Genomic DNA, 23,974 nt, shown 5'->3' on the forward strand with positions numbered 1-23,974 from the left:
GGTCCCTTTTTTCTTGGAGTTATAAGTTAGCTCTCTCCTTAGCTACTTATTGTTGCTCTTTAATTTCTATGCTGTTTTAATATCTTATGTTTATGTTATTCTTGTACTTTTAAATGCTGCATTGGAGTAGTAAAGAAAGAGAATGCAAAATACTTGTCTCTGTGTCTTTAATACAATATAGATTATACCTTCATAATACTAGGATAATCAGAATTTTCTTTTTTCTTAAAACTGGTTCTTAAACAGCTTTTGTTAATTAAATACAATTTTCTTTGTACTTTAAGCTAATATATTTGCTTTAGGTGTAAGAGTTATCATCTTGATGCTATAAATATAAACATTAAAATGTTAAGTTCTTGTGTGCTATTTTGAACCAGCAACACAGTGTAATTGAAGATCGGGGGTTGTTAAGTATTTTTTGTTGCTTTGCCCACTTCTTGCATATTACCAACAACTATTGAACATTAATTATTTTGCTGTACAACATGTATGTTGAATTCATTTTGGGTGACTGTCAGTTATGTGTTCATTGAATAATTGAGGTGCACAAATTTTATAGACTTGCAGGGTTTGGCAGCCTTGAACCACCCATCCCCCTCAACCTTTTGGTCACACAAGTGATTGTACCTTTTTGGGGGATTAAATGGTACAGACATGGACCCTTTGACAGTTGAAAACATATTTGTACCTTATTTACCCATACATTTTAAATAATAGTTCCTTAAGGTGTAATTATGATTCATTGAGGGTACAACCAGGGCAGTTGTACCCTAAGTGTTCACAAATGGACCCCAACCGTACCCTTTTTTTCAGACAGTGTATTTAATAATGAAACCACACTTGTAATGCCGTAAATATGTTTATTACATGAAATTCTTATGTATGTAGATTGAATATTTTTTATGATGTTTTACTTATTATATGCAGACTGATTATTTTTTTTGATATTTTACTTATTACAAACGAGTAAGGACATAATCAGCAATATATCTGACTGCCAGCATAGTTTCTGTGCAGGTTTCTGTAATCTGAGACTCAGGAAGGAGGAAGCCATGTTTGCCTTTGTCACGCAACTCAAAGACAAATGAGTACTTGATGCCCAGATCATAGGCCCAGTCATCAGATCCACCAGAAGTTGGGTCTAAAATGCAAGAAGAAAATAAAATGTTACAGCATTTGTAACTAATTGCTATTTCTACAGATAATTTTAACATGTACAAGGAAGAACTAATATATTTTAATATTTGGAAGTGGTTAGTTAAATCTACAGTTACTTAAAGCTATAACAGCTTTTAGAAACCAGATCTGTACATTTACCAAAACATGTATATATATATATATATATATATATATATATATATATATATATATATATATATATATATATATATATATATATATATATATTTGTTGAGGGCAGTACAGTAGAAACTTTTGCAACACAGGATACAAACATGTTAAATATTTACATCATATCTGGTAGTTTGTTTAAATCATATGAATATTCAGTCCTCTTTTTTTTCTTCCCCTTATTCTTTAAAGGTCACTCTTGGACCTGTTATTAAATATATGTCCGTATTGAGGGGTTGGTAATAGACAAATTATACATAACAACAAAAAAAAGAAAAGAAAATTTGCATCTCAAAAAATAAAAAGCAGAAAAGAAAAATTGTTATTGGCAAGGCCAATTTATGATATAAAAATGTGGATGCAAAGAGCCAAAACTGTGTACAACAATCTTATATTTATTAACACTTGTACAATTATGCTTACCTTATATGAATCCTATGTGGATAACTATAATATGACAAAGGTATAATCATTGTAGTATATGCCACTTTGATTTGAGGGGGAGGTTTAATGAACAATATCAGTATATGTGAGTTTTGTTCCTTCTTCGTGCCCTGTGTTAATGGTATTATTAGATGAGCAATATTAAGGGTTCAGGTTTGGTGTTTAGAATCATTGGTTCTAGAGCAGTCTTGCTTTTGGAGTAATAGAAATGTGGGTGTCTAAGCCTGGTTGTTTGATATCAGGATACATAACAGATTTGGCAAGCAGGGGGAGTTAAAGTGCTAGGGAGAATATACTATCCTCTAGTGTGTTTATTAATGTTGTGGTAGTAGGCTGCTGTCTTGGCCGTAGGCAGCAACCTTACAGATTATAAAGGAGTAGTGCCTGTATGCCAAAAGTATGTCAGGGCATCCTCTTTGTAGCAGTATGTTAAAATGTATGTGAGTAGGGGGGCGTGTCTGACCATCGACCAAGATGGCTGCTTGTTAAAATCTGTCTAACTATGGGAGCTGATAAAACTGCTGTTTGTCTCTCCTGAAGCTGCTGGACCGTGTTTTTTTTAAGAGAACTGAAACAACCTTTATTTTTGCAGCAGACTTATATGACTTTTGTACACTATTAAGAATAAGCAGCCCAAAATAGAGAAGGTACGCAGCAGAGGTCTGGGAGCGGCCTGTTCCTTTCTCTACCCCCCATTGTTCTGATTTATCAGTATATCCAGCCAGTTGTGCTGCAGCAAGCTCACCTAAAAGATTTCATTATGGAAGATCGATTCAGCTATAGAATTATAGAGTCGCTAAGTGCTCACTTCTCTCGTGTGGAGGAGGCAGTGACCAGAGAATTGCGTCTATCTATGGAGGAGATCGCTACAAACAGAATGCCTGACCTAGTGGTAGTTATCCCCCCGGGATTTAAAAAGATTTCATTACCCCACTCACCACTTATAAATGAAGTGGGTTCACCTAAAGACTTGGAGAAACTGTCTAATTGCCAAGAACTTGTCACCATAGCCCAGCATACGACGCATCTGCGACAGGAGACTATGGTGCAGGAGACAATTCGGAGAGATACACTGAATAAGGAGCGTATGTTATTGCAAAGTGTCACCCCAGACGACTATAGCTGTCAAGAGCCAAATACCTCTGGAGAAGCTTGCCGGTTAACTATGTATCAAGCTAGGATGGGACCTTGGATCCTGGCCCACCTGTCAGAAAAGGTGGTGTCAGAGCCCGCTGCGAGGCGGCCGATCGTGGCGGGTAAAGCAGCTTGTTTGAAATGGGTTCCCACTCAGGAAATGACATTGCGTCTGCGAAGTCTGGAGATACAGAGGTTTTGGAGCTGGAGGTCGGGAGCAATTGGGGATGCTCCGCCAGGTACGCTCCATTGTTATGTCTGGCCACCGGAGATTGCCGCGGGAGAGCTGTGGCCTATTCTGTTTTCCCTCCGTTTGTGCTCAGAGACTTACCGTTGCCCCAGCGCTCAAGAACCGGCTGGGGTCGGTTAAACTATTGACTAAGCGCTGGGTAATGCCGGACTCCATTACCAAAGTAGCTACGCTGCTACTATTTGCTGGGGACTTTCTAGATATCTTATAAAAAGTAACTGATCATAATCTGAACGATATTGCAGTTTAAAAGTTTAAGCTTCCTGTTATTCGTAGCATGTTTAGCCTGCTCCACTTTGGTTACATGATGTTCAGAATGTTTTTTTTTCTTTATACCTCCACATATTTTGATTTGTCTCAGGTGTATTTATGTATACTCTTGGCTATATGTATGTTTGAGCTCCAGCTCAGGGCTCCACTGTAGACATAGACTAAAGATATGCCAGGGCAAGCCAGAACCCTGCCTCTATAATTTAAAATATTCACCACCCACACAGTTGGTAACCCTGGTCTGCCTAAAAGTATTACCATAGTCCTATGAGATCTTATACATATACTAGCTGTCTAGCCTAGATGGTTGCGGTGATTCATAGATCTCTAAATTAAGCCTCATGAGATTTGCTCAGATATATTTTTATTTCTAGAATGTAGCCTCAGAGAAGTGGATACCATATATTCCCTGTTCTTTAGACTACCCATCTATCTTTTGGTTAGTGAGATACTATATAGCATGTAAAAGGAGTATATCCCATATAGCAGTTAGCTTTAATGTAGAGCGAAGCCCAAAGAGTACTCATGGGATTGTATGTTATTTCTAGGCCTGACAACTTAGTTTGATGGCTTACACAAAGGGTTTCTCTGCTTAGCTACACAGGAGCATATATATATACACTTCAATACGCATTCAATGCTTGTCAAGGGTATATAAGTTGGTTTAGTCATTGTTAAATATCAGGGGTATATTGTTATACCATGGTCAGTGTAGAAGTTTTACTTTATATTTGTCCCCTCCTCCTATAAGCCCCAGTAATCATGCCCACGCAGCCCTCGTGGGGCACTTGCAAATATGCTTAGAGCTCTCTGGCTTAGTTCTCTAAGAGCAATTGTTATTTCTTTTCATCTTATCAGTCATGCAGCTTTCTATCTCTAACCTTATTACATTTACAGTCTTTGCTATATATGTGTGTATGGTATAGTATAACTGGCCCTTCCTTATAGTTGGTTTGCTGTATCTTAGTCCTTTATAGCTGATTATTAATACTTCTTTTATATAAGTTGAATGTATACGTTGTGTTTTAATTATGATTTGAAGGTCCAAAAGTGACCTAAATACTTGAAGTACAAGGCATAGTGTTGTTAACTATGCTACAATAGTTTGTAACAGGTCTATAAAGGACCTGATATTAATACACCCCTCCTGTAAATTTCTTTTTTTCATATAATAGCTGTATTGGAAGCCCAAAAGTGGCTCCACTTTTATCTTAGGGGATAGAAACTTGAGGATTAGTATTGGATAATTCTATGATTTATTTTACCACACTATAACTACTTAGGTATATTGGCTGAGTTAATGTATTTTATTTTCTGTCTATATATACATGTACTCGCTCATACGAAATTTCATTGCCTTGGAACATATCATCTGTTGGTTTTTTTGTTGTTGTACTATTGTATGTCAGAATTTCTGTATGTTTATTTTAATCCTCAATAAAAATATTTAAAAGAAAAAAAAAAAAAAAAAAAAAAAAAAATGTATGTGAGTATTTAGTGCCCTATCAATGTAGTCAACTCCTGGGGGGATTATCTTAACTCAAATGTTTTATAGAAATAAGATAGGACTCCTTTGTAGACATATTATATTCCATTTTGAAAGATTCTTCTTCCCTCGTTAGCTCTTAAGCTTTTATTATCACAGCTACTCAGAAAGGGATTATACTATGCACAAAATCTCTAGTAAGATAATTATAGCAATGATAAGTGCCAGACATTTAAATATATTATATAGCAATTAGTAATAAACATATAGACAATGGGATCTGGTCTCCCCACCAACAGAAAACATAAACTGTCTACATCATTGCAGGTTATTTAGACTAATGCACCTCAGTCCTTTCTAGAGATGAGATCAATATCATTGGGATAGTGATCAGGTGTTTGTTTACCAATTGTTCCTAGCTTGTCAGGGTATGCAGAAAGAGTGCTTTCTTGGCATTGTCGATGTATACTACAGCTACCTGCCATATACTTAAAAGTCCCACGTTTTTTGAAAAGCGGACGTTTAGTGTCCCTCAAGGAATTTGCCTTCAGATTGTTAGTGCTGTTCTTTGTGGCTATAGGACTGTGATGATTTAGCTCTGACCTTTGAATTAGGTCTGTTGGGGTCGTGATCCAGTGCCTTGCTGTGGTGAGGTCCTTATATGGGTGCTTAATGTTATTCGAGGCTGCCATAGCCAGGTAGACTGTAGCTTGAATGGCTGCATGAAAGGGGCCCTCGAGTGCGGTCATAGTGTTTTTGGCAGTATTGTCGATCTTGGCTATTTTATCAGGTTCACCTGTTTGCGATGTTGCAGTGTTTTGCTCTATAAGTGGAGAACTCTGAGGAGTCATGAGGAAAAAGGGCCTTTTGCGGGGCATTGTCCCAAATAAATCAGCTCTTTTACCTGTAAAAAAGATACAAACAACCCGCCAACAGTAAACCCACCACCCACACAACCAACCCCCCAAATAAAATCCTAACTAAAAAAACCTAAGCTCCCCATTGCCCTGAAAAGGGCATTTGGATGGGCATTGCCCTTAAAAGGGCATTTAGCTCTTTTTCAATTGCCCAAACCCTAATCTAAAAATAAAACCCACCCAATAAACCCTTAAAAAAACCCTAACACTAACCCCCGAAGATCCACTTACAGTTTTGAAGACTGGACATCCATCCTCAACGAAGCCGGAAGAAGTCTTCATCCAAGCGGCAAGAAGTCCTCAACAAAGCCGGGAGAAGTCTTCATCCAAGCTGGCAGAAGTGGTCCTCCAGACGGGCAGAAGTCTTCATCCAGACGGCATCTTTTATCTTCATTCATCCAGCGCAGAGCGGCTCCATCTTCAAGACATCCGACGCGGAGCATCCGCTTCAATCAAAGTCTTCTTCCAGAATGAAGGTTCCTTTAAGTGACGTCATCCAAGATGACGTCCCTTGAATTCCAATTGGCTGATAGAATTTTATCAGCCAATCAGAATTAAAGGTGAAAAAATCCTATTGGCTGATGCAATCAGCCAATAGGATTGAGCTTCAATCCTATTGGCTGATCCAATCAACCAATAGGATTGAGCTCGCATTCTATTGGCTGTTCCAATCAGCCAATAGGATTGAGCTTGCATTCTATTGGCTGTTCCAATCAGCCAATAGAATGCATGCTCAATCCTATTGGCTGATTGGATAAGCCAATAGGATGAAAGCTCAATCCTATTGGCTGATTGCAACAGCCAATAGGATTTTTTCCCCTTTAATTCCTATTGGCTGATAGAATTCTATCAGCCAATCAGAATGTAAGAGACGCCATCTTGGATGACGTCATTTAAAGGAAACTTCATTCTTCAAGAGACGTCGTAAGAAGAGGATGCTCCATGCAGGATGTCTTGAAAATGGAGCCAGTCCGCGCCGGATGGATGAAGATAGAAGATGCCGTCTGGATGAAGACTTCTGCCCGCTTGGATGAAGACTTCGGCTCGCTTGGATGAAGACTTATGCCGGCTTCGCTGAGGACTTCTGCTGCTTGGATAAGGATGGATGTCCGGTCTTCGAAAACTGTAAGTGGATCTTGGGAGATTAGTGTTAGTTTTTTGTAAGGGTTTATTGGGTGGGTTTTAATTTTAGGTTAGGGACTTTGGGCAGTAAAAGAGCTGAATGCCCTTTTAAGGGCAATGCCCATACAAATGTCATTTTCAGGTCAATGGGGAGCTTAGGTTTTTTTAGATAGGTTTTTATTTGGGGGTGTTGGTTATTTGATTGGTGGGTTTTACTGTTGAGGGAGGGGTATTTGTATTTTTTTTAACAGGTAAAGAGCTGATTTCTTTGGGGCAATGCCCCGCAAAAGGCACTTTTAAGGGCCATTGGTAGTTTAGTGTAGGCTAGGTTTTTTTTATTTTGGGGGGGGGCTTTTTTATTTTGATAGGGCTATTAGATTAGGTGTAATTAGTTTAAATATTTGATAATTTATTTTTTATTTTGTGTAACTTAGTGTTTTTTATTTTGTGTAACTTAGTAGTTATTTTTTTGTAACTTAGTAATTTTTAATAGTAGATTTAAATAACTTGAGTAGGGTTAGGTTTTTAAATATGTAATATAGTTAATTTAATTGTTAGTTTAATGTAATTTTAGTATAATAGTTAGTGTAGGTTAATTAATAGTTTAATATAGTTTAATGTAATTGTAGGATAATAGTTAGGGTAGGTTAATAAGTAGTTTAATATAGTTTATTTTAATTCTAAAGGTAAGTTTAAATTATTATAAGATAGGGATGAGTTAATATTTAATGTAAAGTTAGCGGGTTGTTAGGTGTAGGGGTTAATAGCTTAATTTAGTTTATGGCGACGTGGGGGGCTGGCGGTTTAGGGGTTAATAGGTTTAGTAAGTGGTAGTGATGTGGGAGGCCAGGGGTTTAGGGGTTAATACATTTATTTAGTTGCGGAGGGGTCCGGGAGTGGTGGGATAGGGGTTAATACATTTATTTAGTTGCGGTGGGGTCCGGGAGCGGTGGGATAGGGATTAATACATTTATTTAGTTGCGGTGGTGTCGGGGAGCAGCAGGATAGAGTTTAATAACATTATGTAGGTGGCGGCGATGTTGGGGCGGCAGATTAGGGGTGTTTAGACTCAGGGAACATGTTAGGGTGTTAGGTGTAAACGTAATTTGTTTTCTACCATAGAAATCAATGGGATATCTGGCAGCATCGAACATGAGCTTTCGCTGCTTTCAGACTCCCATTGATTCCTATGGAATCCACTGCCTCCAGGGTGGCGGATTGAAAACCAGGTACGCTGGACCTGAATAGTGTCAGCGTACCTGTTAGAAATTTGATAACTAGCAAAAATTGTCAGATAGTGCCGAATTTGTATTCGGAACATCTGTAATGACGTAAGCACCGATCTGTGTCGGATTGAGACAGGCGGATCGTATATTACGTCACAAAATTCAACTTTTGCCGGTCTGTAGGCTTTGATTTCTAGGTCGCATCAGGCTCGCCACAATTACGCTGCGGAATCCTGGCGTATTTTCGGTTGACGGCTTGATAACTAGGCCCCTTGGCCTCTTATTGCATATAGAAACCAGAGCCTATTCTTGAAAAAATGTGTGACTGGGGGAAGATTGGAGGCTGCAAGTATAGCATGTAATAATCAGATGCATTAAATATTGACCTCTACTGTTGTCCACCTGGGAACATTGAAATTGTTTATTACTTAAAGAATGTTATCCCCCATTTTAATTTCTAACCTACCTTCTTTCAAAAATGTTCATTTTTCCTTCTACTAAAATCATAATGCCAGTGCCATGACCCTGCTTCCTGACATGTGTCTATAATCTTGGATAAGAGTATTATTTAGCACTTCTTAATTTATTTTGCCATTTCTTTTGTAAGGTGGTGAGAGTACACAAGTCCATTATTTCTGGGATTCAATTACTGACCACTAGAAGGAGGCAAAGATTCCCAAAAACTCCAAGAGTATTCTGTCCCTCCCACCTCACCAGTATAATCTTTGCCTCCCAGGAGGCAGGGGAAGAGTTGAGGTGCTCTTAAGATTCTTCATTGAGAAGGGTCCTCAGACCAATTTGAGGCCCATTTGTTCCTTCAGAGAGCTGCTACAGAAGATTAGAGGGAAGCTTGGAGTATAGGGTAATGACATAATACTCCTGGTGTAGGAGTTAGTCACAAGCCTGCCTCAGGTGTCGCAGGGACTCTTCCCTTACCCTCATCCTGTTGGATCATCAGAAATACTCCTTACAGTGAGCCTCTGCTGTGATGTACACAACACTAGATGGGCTTTGTCCTGGCAGCTGTCATGTCAGTGTGTAAGTACAGTGGAGTTAAGGTAAGTACTTACATCACTTTTGCACTCACATAGCCCAACAGCTATTTGTAGGTGCAGGTATGACACAGTACCTCAAAGCCAGGGGACAAATTTAATAGTTTACACCACACTATTTATTATTAGTCTTTCAGTAATTTATGTACTTTATTCAGGGGATAATTGTGATTGGACAGTACTTTTTTATTTTTCTGCCACGCTTCAGATTTTCCTTATTCTTTCGCACTATGCTGCATGCTCTTTAATCAAGGTATACATTTTCATAGCAATCTCTGGCTGTATGGAATATCGTTTTCACCCTCCTTCATTAAAATATATATATTTATTTTCCCTACTAGAAAAATATTGCTATTAAACAATTTAACTTAAGATATATTTGGTAAAAGGTAATTTGTAAATTTTTCTTCGTCATTTCTGTGACTATATATGGTTGATAGAAGGCAGCGGATTCTTTGTTTTGTATTTATTGATGCTATTATGTGAAAATAACAGAAGTTGCACTATTCATGTTAACTGCATTACTTGTTACAACATGTATGTATTATGTTGAATTTAATTATCGATGAGGATACTGAAAAAAGGAAGGGGAAAGGGAAAGAAGAGGGAAAAAGGGAAGAAAGAGTATAGTATACATCCGTAAGATAAATAATTATTTACAATGCAATTTTAATGTTTTGATCTATTTAAGTATGTATAGACGGTGGAACCTGTCTTTTTTTTTTTGATGTTTTGTCATGTTTTGCCTTTTTGAAACTCCAATAAAATATATATATATATATATCTGAAACAGAAGAGGGAAGGGCGCACAACAAAAAAGTCCTTCCTAGTGTAGTATGTCAAATAACTTGAAAGTAGAATCAAAACAGTGTAGCCAAATGAACACTCACGTGTAACAACCTCAGCTCTTATGAGGTATGGATAAAGCACTGTGTGGCATATAACCACTGTGGATCTCAGCTCTGTTTCCCTCAAGCACCCAATCGTTCGTTCTTATCTTGCAGGTATAGTCCTCACCTCCCCAACAGAAGATTAACCGTTTCAAAAGGGAGGGCAAAATCCTGTTCCCAAACTATCTTTTTGAGACCTCCTTATATAGAGGGGATGAGGGATGTGGGCTTACAGGTATCGTTAATGAACCAGTTAGTATAAACAATCTTTATTGTCTTCTCATATGTATATATGCACATGAAATACAGTTAAAATTTGCTTTACAAGCATCCAAATACAAACGGTTCTGGTAAAAAAATCTCTCCAAACAGCTGGAGGTGCTTAAAAATGTGCCGTAGCACTAGTATCTAAGTTTGGGCTAGTGAGGGGCCGTGGCCTGACAGAGGTAGGGAACGCCCCCCCCCCTAAGCCTCCTATTTGTACTCTATTAGCGTCCCTTACTGCTATTTAGTCATATTGTCGGTCACCATGTTTGTTCAGGGCAAAAACCTTCATTTCCTATGTGTTGACTATATTGTTTAAGGGCAAGGTCCGTTTTTATTTCTAAAACCCACTTTATCCATTATTAATTTACACCTAGATTTAGAGTTTGGCGTTAGCCGTCAAAAGCAGCGTTAAGGGGTCCTAACACTGCTTTTTACCGCCCGCTGGTATTTAGAGTCAGCCAGGAAAGGGTCTAACGCTCACTTCCATACCGCGATTCCAGGCTACCGCAGATCCCCTTACACCAATTGTGTATCCTATCTTTTCAATGAGATCTGCCTAACGCCGGTATTTGGAGTCTTGGGAGAAGTGAGCGGTAGACCCTCTACCGACAAGACTCCTACTGACAAAAAAAGTCAGTAGTTAAGAGCTTTATGGGCTAACGCGTGAATATAAAGCTCTTAACTACTGTGCTACAAAGTACACTAACACCCATAAACTACCTATGTACCCCTAAACCGAGGCCCCCCCACATTGCCGCCACTATAATAAAATTTTTTAACCCCTAATCTGCCGACCGGACACCGCCGACACCTACATTATACCTATAAACCCCTAATCTGCTGCCCCCAACATCGCCGACCCCTATATTATATTTATTACCCCCTAATCTGCCACCCCCAACGTCGCCACTACCTAACTACACTTATTAACCCCTAATCTGCCGACCGTACCTCGTTGCCACTATAATAAATGTATTAACCCCTAAACCACCGCACTCCCGCCTCGCAAACACTATAATAAATAGTATTAACCCCTAATCTGCCCTCCCTAACATCGTCGCCACCTACCTACAAATATTAACCCCTAATCTCCCTCCCGCACCGTCGCCGCTACTATAATAAAGTTATTAACCCCTAAACCTAACTCTAACCCTAACACCCCCCTAACATAAATATAATTTAAATGAAACGAAATAATATTCCTAAAATTAACTAAATTAATCCTATTTAAAACTAAATACTTACCTATCAAATAAACCCTAATATAGCTACAATATAACTAATAATTACATAGTAGCTATTTTAGGATTTATATTTATTTTACAGGTAACTTTGTATTTATTTTAACTAGGTACAATAGCTATTAAATAGTTAATAACTATTTAATACCTACCTAGTTAAAATAAGTACAAAATTAACTGTTAAATAAATCCTAACCTAAGTTACAAATACACCTAACACTACACTATCAATAAATTAATTAAATAAATTAACTACAATTAGCTAAACTAAAATACAATAAAATAAACTATTCTATAATACAAACCCCCCCCACTAAATTACAAAAAATAAAAAAGAATTACAAGCAGTTTAAACTAATTACACCTAATCTAAGCCCCCTAATAAAATTAAAAAAAAAAACAAAATAAAAAATTCCCTACCCTATTCTAAACTACCAAAGTATTCAGCTCTTTTACCAGCCCTTAAAAGGGCTTTTTGTGGGGCATTGCCACAAAGTAATCAGCTCTTTTACCTGAAAATAAAAATACAATACCCCCCCAACATTACAACCCCCCCCCACATACCCCTACTCTAACCCACCCAAACCCCCCTTAAAAAAACCGCTAACCCCCTGAAGATCATCCTACCTTGAGTCGTCTTCACCCAGCCAAGCCGAATTCTTCATCCAAGGTGCGCAGAGGAGGTCCTTGATCCGGTAGAAGTCTTCATCCAAGCGGCAAAGAAGAGGTCCTCCATCCGGTAGAAGTGTTCATCCAGGCGGCGTCTTCAATCTTCATCCATCTGGAGCGGAGTCATCTTCAACGGAGCCGATGCGGAGCCATCCTCTTCAACCGACGACTTCCCGACGAATGAAGGTTCCTTTAAGGGACTTTATCCAAGATGACGTCCCTTCAATTCCGATTGGCTGATAGAATTCTATCAGCCAATCGGAATTAAGGTAGAAAAAATCTGATTGGCTGATGCAATCAGCCAATCAGATTGAAGTTCAATCTGATTGGCTGATCCAATCAGCCAATTGTATTGAACTTGCATTCTATTGGCTGTTCCGATTTATTTTACAGTTAATTTTGTACTTATTTTAACTAGGTAGCTATTAAATAGTTATTAACTATTTAATAGCTATTGTACCTAGTTAAAATAAATACAAAGTTGCCTGTAAAATAAATATAAATCCTAAAATAGCTGCAATGTAATTATTAGTTATATTGTAGCTATATTAGGGTTTATTTGATAGGTAAGTATTTAGTTTTAAATAGGATTAATTTAGTTAATTTTAGGAATATTATTTCGTTTAATTTAAATTATATTTATGTTAGGGGGTGTTAGGGTTAGGGTTAGAGTTAGGTTTAGGGGTTAATACATTTATTATAGTGGCGGCGAGATCCGGTCGGCAGATTAGGGGTTCATAAGTGTAGGTAAGGTAGCGGCGACGTTGGGGGGGCATATTAGGGGTTAATAAATATAATATAGGGGTCGGCGGTGTTAGGGGCAGCAGATTAGGGGTTCATAGGGATAATGTAGGTTGCGACGGTGTCCGGAGCGGCAGATTAGGGGTTAATAATATAATGCAGGTGTCAGCGATAGCGAGGGCGGCAGATTAGGGGTTAATAAGTGTAAGGTTAGGGGTATTTAGACTCGGGGTTCATGTTAAGGTGTTAGGTACAGACTTAGAAAGTGTTTCCCCATAGGAAACAATGGGGCTGCGTTAGGAGCTGAACGCTGCTTTTTTGCAGGTGTTAGGTTTTTTTTCAGCCCAAACTGCCCCATTGTTTCCTATGGGGATATCGTGCATGAGCACGTTTTCCCAGCTTACCGCTACCGTAAACAACGCTGGTATTGAGGGTTGAAGTGGAGCTAAATTAGGCTCAACGCACCCTTTTTTGAGCCTAACGCAGCCCCTCAGACAACTCTAAATACCAGCGTTGTTTGAAGGGTGCGTTGGGAAAAAAAGCAGCGCTAGCTACGCGGGTCTTTACCGACAAAACTCTAAATCTAGCAGATAGTCAATATCACTCATCCCTTCACTAGTTCCATCAAATACCGGATTAAAAAATTGTATCGATATTTTAGAACCCCGGTGATCTAATCATTAACCCTTCAAATCGACCAATATGAATAGGGCAGAAAAAAGACTTTCTTTTATATATGCACCTTATATAAAAGAGAGGTTTTTTTCTGCCCTATTCATTTTGAAACGGTTAATCTTCTGTTGGGGAGGTGAGGACTATACCTGCAAGAAAAGAACAAACAATTGGATGCTTGAGGGAAACAGAGCTGAGATCCACAGTGGTTATATGCCACACAGTGCTTTATCCATACCTCATAAGAGTTGAGGTTATTACACGTGAGTGTTCATTTGGCTACACTGTTTTGAACTACTTTCAAGTTATTTGACATACTACACTAGGAAGGACAGTTTTGCTGTGCGCCCTTCCCTCTTCTGTTTCAGATTTTGCCTTGGAGGATTTCCCTTGTCTAAGCGGAGTCCTTCTGTTCACCTGGGATTAGGCTGCAAGTAAAAAATACTTCTTTTGGTCTACTCTCCTCCCTTTACATGTGACTTGATGTTTTGGGACTAAAATAAGGGGAGACCTGTACTCACAGGATAGTACTGGTATTAAAAGTGGGACATCTATAGTTAATAGCGCTGTATTTACTCTGTCTTACACTGCATTGTGCATTTTTTTGCTTAGCGTTTATAGATTATAGCATGCTCCTTACTTCAGGAACAGCGTGCACCGGCTCTGTTGCATAATAATTTTTTACTCTCAGCGCCCTACCGTCTTGCTCTCCTGACTCAGTATAGTGCTCCTTGGACATTTACATTGTTAAAATTTTGCCTGGGCTCTATCCACGCCTTTTGCTCTGAGAACACTACTTGTATATGAGTATTCGGCTAGTTTTCTCTTCTCCGGAACTTATCTCTCTGGTCAGGTATTTGAGTGGGTAAAATTGACACAAATTTCAAGAGTTTATATATTTGAATATTACATATATGTATATTACTCCAAATAATTTTTTGACAATTTTGTGACACTTAAAGATTTTGCTGGTCCTTTCACTATTCTGCAATTTACAGTTTACATTACTAATCTCAGACAAAAAGAGGCGCCATATGTGCGTATCAAATGGGTCTAAATGTCATAGTGATATTATAAGCACAGGGTATTCACATTTGTGAAGAGCACCCCAGTGTGCTAGTAGGCGCAGGCTGGTTATCACAGCTGACTAGCTAGCTGAACTCCGGTTGCGAAACTGGATTACAGGTGGTTGTATCAGTCCATCTCATATGGTAGCGATACCCTCAAAAAAGGTTCAGATGATAGTATATTAAAAAAATAATTTATTGTGTCAAACAACAAACATATAAAACCAAGACCACTGAACCCTTAGAAAAGCGCTATAAAAACAGTTTAAAATGTTAACACATTTCTCTGCGCTATCACCATTTCATCAGCCCAGCAGCAGCTCAGATTACTTTTCCCTTGCTGCTGTTTTTTTTTTTTTTACAGCCTGACTAGTAATATGGTCCTAACCAGCTTCTCCCCGCTATAGTAAGTGAATCAAGATTTAGTTATTAATTTTCAATTTTTTGTCCTAATCCTCAGAACTCTAAGGAAAGGCTTTTACATAATTTGGGTATAGTTAGAGCTTTAAAGTCTTATCTTTAGGCTACTAAGGATTTTAGGCAATCTAGTTTGTTCATTCATTTCTCAGGTCCATACAAGGATCAGAAGGCCAAGGACATTATTTTGTGGTTAAAGTTTTTAATGCATAAGGCTTACTTGGAGGCGGGAAATTCTCCTCCAAAGCGTATTACTACTCACTGTACCAGATCAGTTTCTTCTTTCTGGGTTTTTAAAAATGAAGCTTCAGTAGAACAAATTTGCAAGGCAGCAATATGGTCATGATGTTTTTACTTTTTCTGAAGCAACTTTTGGTAGAAAAAAGTTCTTCAGGCAGCAGTATTTGGACATTAGGTGCCTGCCTTTTTTCCCAAATTTTTTTATCCCGCCCTCATTACTCGTGGACTCCACAGCTTGGGTATTAGTTCCCCAGAAGTAATGGACTCATAGACTCTCACCACCTTACTAAAAAATATCAAAATTTATGCTTAACTGATAAATTAATTTCTTTTGAGGTGGTATGAGTCCACGAGTCCTGCCCTATTTATTTTAATGTGATTTTTTTTCTGGCTGCAGTTCTAGTTTTGCACCTCATTTCCCTGTTCTGTCATTTCCTACCTTTCTACTTTTCCTTAGTTGGCTTTATGTAAGATTGGTTTATCAGTGAAGTGGTAGGGATTGAATACCCTTGGAGATTTTGGAAATCTTTGCCTCCTCCTAGTGGACAGGAGTTGAATCCCAGAAATAATGGATTCGTGGACTCTCACCTCATTGAAAGAAATTAATTTATCAGGAAAGCATAAATTTTGTTTTTCCCCAAAAGGAAATATTTGTGCTCTAATTACTGCAGCCACTAAGGTGGATATATCACACATTCATATGCTAGTTATGTTCTGATAAAACAGGTCTATAAAAAGCATGCTTACAAATAGTTTTTGAAGATGATCCATATTTATAGGTGGTTCCAAATAGGCTTCTTAATTCTGAAACCGCTCCTTTGGCAATTTTTTTCTGTTAAATAAAACACATATAATTATTAACCTATACAATTACCAGTAGCATACAAAATAGGAAATACATTCTATAGCACTTGAAAAGCTTTTTAAAGTTTATTTTCAACAATGATAGCCAGATTACAAGTGGCATGCTAAATAACTTTTTCACTCTTGCGCAAACTGTGCTCAAAATAAAAATTAGTTGCGGCCGGGTTAGGGCACGTATTACAAGTTTAAAGTGAAATACTAAAAAACAGGATAAGAGTGAGTGCACCAAAAAATGAGTGAATAAAGCTACTACCCTAAAAATCAATAGTTCCTCTGAGCTATTGTGGATAAGATATATAAACAGCAATAAGGGGAGCTCTGTACGCTATATAAAGATAAATTCTAACTTAAGATAATACACTATGTAAGAAATACAGGACTACTGAGCCTAACCATAAGACCTTAAAGATATAAATTTGATAAGTATGGCTACTAATGTGGTCAAATAATAATAGAAAATAACCTAATTTAGTAGGTAAATAAGTAACATATAAACACAAAGTTGGGTATAATAAAATAAAAATCAGATAATTTTAATATAAAATAAGCGAATATTTATTCTATTAAAATAAATTAAGAGCTGATATATATTTTTAGGATACAATATCTAAAAGAACGTTGCTATGTAAATTGATACAAATATAACAAGAATCATATAGTTAGAGAGCCCCAACCAATAAGTTATCGTGTTGGACTCTTAATTGAAACTATAATGATACTACATAAATAATGTCCCAAAAACACATAAAAAATAAAAAAACAAACGTTTGTATCTCACTGCAGTGGATAATAAAAAAAGGGGGGAATTTAAGATTGGATGTTTAAAAAACAGTCTTAGCGGTCAGAAATTGGAAATCCGGATAATAATGCTAGAGGATCGAGGTAACGAACCAAGTCGTACTGATTTTACCTGTGAGTTGTTACCATCAATTGTTTGTTTTTGCAAAACGGATTCTCCTTACCGTCCTTACTTGTGAAAATAGATTTACACTCTGTGGTTGTGAACTGTGATGATGGACCCGTATGTTGCTTGAACTTCCGGGTCATATGCGGTGATCCTATACTGTTGAAGAAATGATTCTTAAGCATTGATAGGGCAGTATTGCCAAGCCTCTATGTGTCCTCAATATTTTGTAAGTGGGCTGGTTTGTTCTTTTCCTTTGGTCAATAGAAAGAGTTGGCTCTTTATTAGCTACTATTGCAGCTTCCTAATAAAGAGATATGAATGAAGATAAATGCGATGTATTTGTAAGTCCGCTATTAGTAATAGCTGAAACACCAATATCTTAAACAGATTGTTGTCGTAAGCTCCTTTAAGCTACTATCGCAGCTTCAAAGTACATAAAAATGTTCCAAAAGAAAACGTATACACAGGAGAACTTGTCTCAGTGTATTTGGTACGTTATAATGCAGTCTGATATGGGCAAATCTATGCGTTTCGGCCTGGGGCCTTTATTTATATCTTTAAAGGGACATTATACACTTATTTTTTCTTTGCATAAATGTTTTGTAGATGATCTATTTATATAGCCCATAAAGTTTTTTGTTTTTTTTAGATGTATAGTTTTGCTTATTTTTAAATAACATTGCTCTGATTTTCAGACTCCTAACCAAGCCCCAAAGTTTTAGGCGAATACCGTCAGCTACCTTCTCCAGCTTGCTTCTGTTTGTGTAAAGGGTCTTTTCATATGCAAAAGAAGGGGGGGGGGGGAGTGTTATATTTCCCACTTGCAGTGGGCTTTCCAGGTACCTTTTCAACAGAGCTAAACTGAGAACTTCTAAGTAAGTTTTTTTTTTTTTTGAATTCTGAATGTAAGCAACTGGTCTGTAAGCGAATGTATTTTGAGTGCGTTAGGAGTATATTTGACATTGTCTCATCAATACGGGTGAAACAAATATAATGATATATGGTCTTATTTTTACACTACAGGACATAGGTCTATGGGGGTGTAACGCATGCTAATATGGAAATTTCCCATCATCTTATACGCTAAGGGGGAGGGTATCTAATGATAAGAGATATACCTTAAACTATATACTGTATTACTCTAAGCTCTGACATTCCCTATTTAGGCTTAGCTAAAGAACAATGTCTATAAACATATTACATGTGACAGGTTTCCTTCGCTTCCAAAAAAATGAGTAGTAGACATATATTAAAAGCACTTCTGTGCTGATTCAACAGCAGCCAAACATTAATAAAGTTCTACTCCCCTCTAGTGGAGATGTCCGGTTACAACCGCATCCTATACATAAAGATATTTAATAGGCCGTCTGATGATGCAGAATATATCTTAAACTATTGCATACATTATTCACTAAGACTTTTATAAAGTAGAGAAATACCCCATATTTGGACATCAAATAGCTAACTGCTATAGAGTGGTTTAAGCCCCAATCACCTTATAGAAACTTTCACAATATAAACTAGTATATGAATATTGTGTATATACAGATTATTGCTAGTAATATTAACTATTGCATAAAATTAACTAAACGGTTAGACATGTATTAATGGTATATTGATAATAACTGTAAAATAACCCACATCAGTATTCACATTAACAGCCCTCTAGGTGGAAGGAGTTATTCGACAAAGCAAGCAGTTTTCTGGGTCCCCTGCGACTAGTATAGACCTATGAAGTAAGTAAAAAGGGCAATGCAGTCTCTGGTTAAAAAAAAAGAAAAAGAAAATTATATATGTCAGGTTGCACAGACTCAAAATCCAGCAGTAGATATAAAAAACTGAAGGTTCAGGTCACTAGACCGTCATTACTTATTACATGGATGCCCCGTGTGTCCCAGACAAATTCGCAAGTATATTCTGTCCAGGGGTCACTGGCCATAAAAAGTCAGTTGTTAGTATACTAACCGATCCCTCTTTTTCGAATATATGTCCCTGGGCTGGTCTGTGTCTTGCGGGCAAAAGTCCCCAGTGGAAGCAGAGTGTCTTTAATAAGAGCAATGAAGTAGCAGAGTATTAGACCAGATGAGCCGCTCCTGAAGCCTTGTAGCCGGTCCTGAGTTTCTAGTTGTCCCTCAGCAGGGTCTCTCAAGGTAAGTAAAGCTGGTGTATGCGTAGGATTTTTAGTTGGCCCAGTTTGGATCTCCTGGATAACTTTGCCGCTCTCCGTGGAAACCGCACCACCCGTTGGATGTTCTGGGCTCTCAGACTCTAGGTCTTGCAGATCTGTCACTGCGATGTTACTCGCGGTGGTGGGTATAGGAAACTCAGCTGGCTCTATAGCTGCATCAACCTCCATGTTATATCCGCCCGATGTCTCCTCTAGTATGCCGACAGGATTGGCGCCATTTACAAACTGCTGCTGTCGGTCTGCCGCTTCAGAGAAGCAATGCCTTATTTGCTGGATCAGCTCCTGGAAATGTGCATCAAATATGTCACAGATGTCTTCTCTCCATGTCTGCACTTCAGACTCCATCTTGGTGACGCTTGAAATAGTGTCCCTATGCACCTTAGACCGGTTATAGCACTCTGGGGCAAGTCAATCTCCGATTGAGAATAGCATATGTAATTCTATGCAAGAAGTTCTGTGGTTTGTATCAGTTCAAGTGACTGGGTATGCTAGGTAAGCAAAATAATGGGGGGGTAGATGAAGTTCCAAGCCATAGTCAGGCCTCCACTGCGCACTTCATCTAAATATGGCTGCTGGGCTGCAAGCTAGTTGAAAGTTGTATAGATCGATTCCACAAATATTCCCCTTCAACAATCTCTGCAAGTAAAAGCTTAATTTATGGAAAATGGAGAGGTAAACAGCGGTTCTATCTTCTCCCTTGATCAGCCAGAATCAAGAAGCAGCCATCTTAGCCGATGGTCAGACATGCCCCCCTCTAAGTACGTTTTTTAACAGTTTTATGCTAGATTTTTATATCAGTATCTGTGTATCTTATTCTTGATAGTAGTGTCTATTACATGCAGTTATATGAAAACGAGTGTATACTGTCCCTTTAAGGTCTTATGGTTAGGCTCAGTAGTCCTGTATTTCTTACATAGTGTATTATCTTAAGCTAGAATGTATCTTTATATAGCCTACAGAGCTCCCCTTATTGCTTTTTATATAAGTTTAAAGTGAAAAGCACGTGAGTGAAAGATCGATGTGTGCTAACTTCAGGACTTCAGATACAGCAAACGCACCAGTTTCCTCTCCCCATAGACTTCTATGGTTCGCACTAACCAAAAAACACTCAGTCACTAACCCGACACTGAGTTAGACCAACAGCGCTAAACCTTGCAAGTTATTGTCACCGGTCACCTTTAATAGCGCTGCTATTACAGGTTTGCAAAACTCCATACCGCACGCAAATACCAGCGCTGCTTTGAGCAGCTTTGACGTGCTCATGCACGATTTCCCCATAGACATCAATGGGGAGAGCCGGCAAAAAAAAAATTAACACCTGCAATAACGGAGCGTAAAGCTCCGTAAGGCAGCCCCATTGATGTCTATGGGGAAAGAAAATGTATGTTTAAACCTAACACCCTAACATAAACCCCGAGTCTAAACACCCTTAATCTGCCGCCCCAGACATTGCCGACACCTACATTACACTTATTAACCCCTAATCTGCTGCCCCCAATGTCGCCGCCACCTACATAAATTTATTAACCCCTAATCTGCCGCCCCCAATGTTGCCACCACCTACATAAATTTATTAACCCCTAATCTGCCTCCCCCAACCTTGCAGCCGCGACTATACTAAAGTTATTAACTCCTAATCCTCTGGCCTCCCACATCACTAACACTAAATAAATATATTAACCCCTGAACCTAACCCTAACCCTTAGTCTAACCCTAACCCTAACGTAACCCTTATACCCCTAACTTTAACATAATTAAAATAATTCTAAATAAAACCTACTATTAATAACTAAATAATTCCTATTTAAAACTAAATACTTGTGAGCAAAAAATCTGTAGAAACAGAAAGGGGTGTGGAGCACAGCCAAGGAAAAAACACACTGATCTAAGTGCAGATTAAAAAACACCTTTTCACTTTATTCAAATAAAAACATCAGGATGTACACTTACAAGCTTCACCCTCAAACATATGAGGTATGTGCTGGCACTCTGTATAAGTTGTCCCAAACACGGATAAACTGGATACTGTATGTTCAAACAGTGTCTGTGTCCCACTGTGAGTAAACCGCTAGCCCACTGTAAATATATAGCTGACCGGGATAGGTATGTCCCTTTGTGACTGCCGGCTATTATTATAGGACCGCGCTGCAACTGTTTCTTACCGCCTCCCAACAACTATAGTTTGTTCCCCTGAGTTGTAACACAGCCCTATCTGTATCTGCACTACGATATTGGGACTTTGATTCTCAGTGCTTTTCTAACAGTCACAAAGGGACATACCTATCCCGGTCAGCTATATATTTACAGTGGTCTAGCGGTTTACTCACAGTGGGACACAGACACTGTTTGAACATACAGTATCCAGTTTATCCGTGTTTGGGACAACTTATACAGAGTGCCAGCACATACCTCATATGTTTGAGGGTGAAGCTTGTAAGTGTACATCCTGATGTTTTTATTTGAATAAAGTGAAAAGGTGTTTTTTAATCTGCACTTAGATCAGTGTGTTTTTTCCTTGGCTGCGCTCCACACCCCTTTCTGTTTCTACAGATTTTTTGCTCACAGATCCACACCTCACGGAGATCACACCAGTGATTGGAAGGGAGCTGCACCGCAAACACACGCATCCAGACAAGGAATCTCTAAAAGGGAAGTTTGAATTTACGTTATCTTCTCTTATATATTGAAATGACTTTCCAAAGGGGACTATATCATTGAATTTATATGATTCTCTGAGCTCTTATTTGTATTGCTATTATTATTTATATTGATTTTTATTTGCTGAATTTTTATTCTCTGATTTATTTTCTGATCACATTGTGAACTGCTTACTGTTTTGCACTGTATTCATACAGTGTTTCTTGCTCATCTATATTCACTGCTGTGTGGCGCTACCTTAATATTGTATTATATACAGTATCTCTTTTGTGTAAAACTAAATACTTACCTGTAAAATAAACCCTTAGCTAGCTACAATATAACTAATAGTTACATTGTAGCTATCTTAGGTTTTATTTTTATTTCACAGCTAAGTTTGTATTTATTTTAACTAGGTAGACTAGTTAGTAAATAGTTATTAACTATTTACTAGCTACCGAGTTAAAATAAAGAAAATTTACCTGTAAAATAAAACCTAACCTGAGTTACACTAACACCTAACATTACAATAAAATTAAATAAATAAAAAAAATACATTTATCTAAATTACAAAAAATAATAAACACTAAATTAAATAAAATAAAAAAAAGAAATTATCAAAAATAAAAATGAATTACTCCTAATCTAGTAGCCCTATTAAAATAAAAATGACCCCCCAAAATAAAAAAAACACTCTAGCCTACACTAAACTGCCAATAGCCCTTAAAAGGGCCTTTTGCGGGGCATTGACCCAAAGAAATCAGCTCTTTTACCTGTAAAAAAACAAACAAACAACCCCCCAACAGTAAAACCCACCACCCACACAACCAACCTCCCAAATAAAATAAAATCTAAATAAACCTAAACTAACCATTGCCCTGAAAAGAGCATTTGGATGGGCATTGCCCTTAAAAGGGCATTTAGCTGTTTTACGTTGCCCAAAACCCTAAGTTAAAAATAAAACCCACCCAATAAACCCTTAAAAAAAACCTAACACTAACCCCTGAAAATCCACTTACAGTTTTTGAAGACCGGACATCCATCCTCATCCAGCCGGTGAAGTCTTCATCCAAGCGGCAAGAAGTCCTCAACAAAGCCGGGAGAAGTCTTCATCCAAGCGGCAAGAAGTCATCATCCAGGTGGGCAGAAGTCTTCATCCAGACGGCATCTTCTATCTTCATCCTTCCGACGCGGAGCGGCTCCATCTTCAAGACATCCGGTGCGGAGCATCCTCTTCATACGGTCCCAGCCGTACACTGAAGGTTCCCTTTAAGGGACGTCATCCAATATGGCGTCCCTTGAATTCCAGTTGGCTGATAGAATTCTATCAGCCAATAGGAATTAAAGGGTAAAAAATCATATTGGCTGATGCAATCAGCCAATAGGATTGAGCTTTAATCCTATTGGCTGATCCAATCAGCCAATAGGATTGAGCTTGCATTCGATTGGCTGATTGGAACAGCCAATAGTTTTAAATAGGAATTATTTAGTTATTAATAGTAGGTTTTTATTTAGATTTTTTATAATTATATTTAAGTTAGGGGGTGTTAGGGTTAGGTTTAGGGGTTAATAAGTTTATTATATCGGTGGAGTGGGTGGACGGCAGATTAGGGGTTAATTATATTTAAATAGTGTTTTTTATGCGGGAAGGCGGCGGTTTAGGGATTAATAATTTTATTTTAGAGTTTGCGATGTGGGAGGGCCTCGGTTAGGGGTTAATAGGTAGTTTATGGGTGTTAGTGCAATGTTTCAAGGTATTTGACTGGGAAGGGCTCAAAAGTGTGTGTATATATATATATATATATATAAACAATTAAAAAGAAGGTGGGATCCTAGGAGCCCAAAAGTCTATTATAGCCGGCACTGATTTATAACACCAAAATATTACCAAACTCCGTTGGGGGGGGAGGAAGGACTGAGGAA

At 38.1% G+C, this 23,974-nt stretch overlaps 1 protein-coding gene across 1 annotated transcript in view; it reads right to left on the minus strand.

The window, feature by feature from the left end:
- Positions 1–846: 846 nt before the first annotated feature.
- Positions 847–23,974, minus strand: part of LOC128656214 (carboxypeptidase B) — a 91,512-nt gene continuing 68,384 nt past the window's right edge. Inside the window, exons 10-11 of the mRNA XM_053710002.1 lie at positions 16,203–16,287; positions 847–1,141 (exon numbers count right to left, since the gene is read on the minus strand). Coding sequence (XP_053565977.1) covers positions 957–1,141; positions 16,203–16,287 — 270 coding nt within the window. The 3' untranslated portion in view covers positions 847–956. The remainder of the gene's footprint in view (positions 1,142–16,202; positions 16,288–23,974) is intronic.

This window comes from Bombina bombina, chromosome 4 (assembly GCF_027579735.1).
Source record: "Bombina bombina isolate aBomBom1 chromosome 4, aBomBom1.pri, whole genome shotgun sequence".
NCBI classification, from domain to species: Eukaryota; Metazoa; Chordata; class Amphibia; order Anura; family Bombinatoridae; genus Bombina; species Bombina bombina.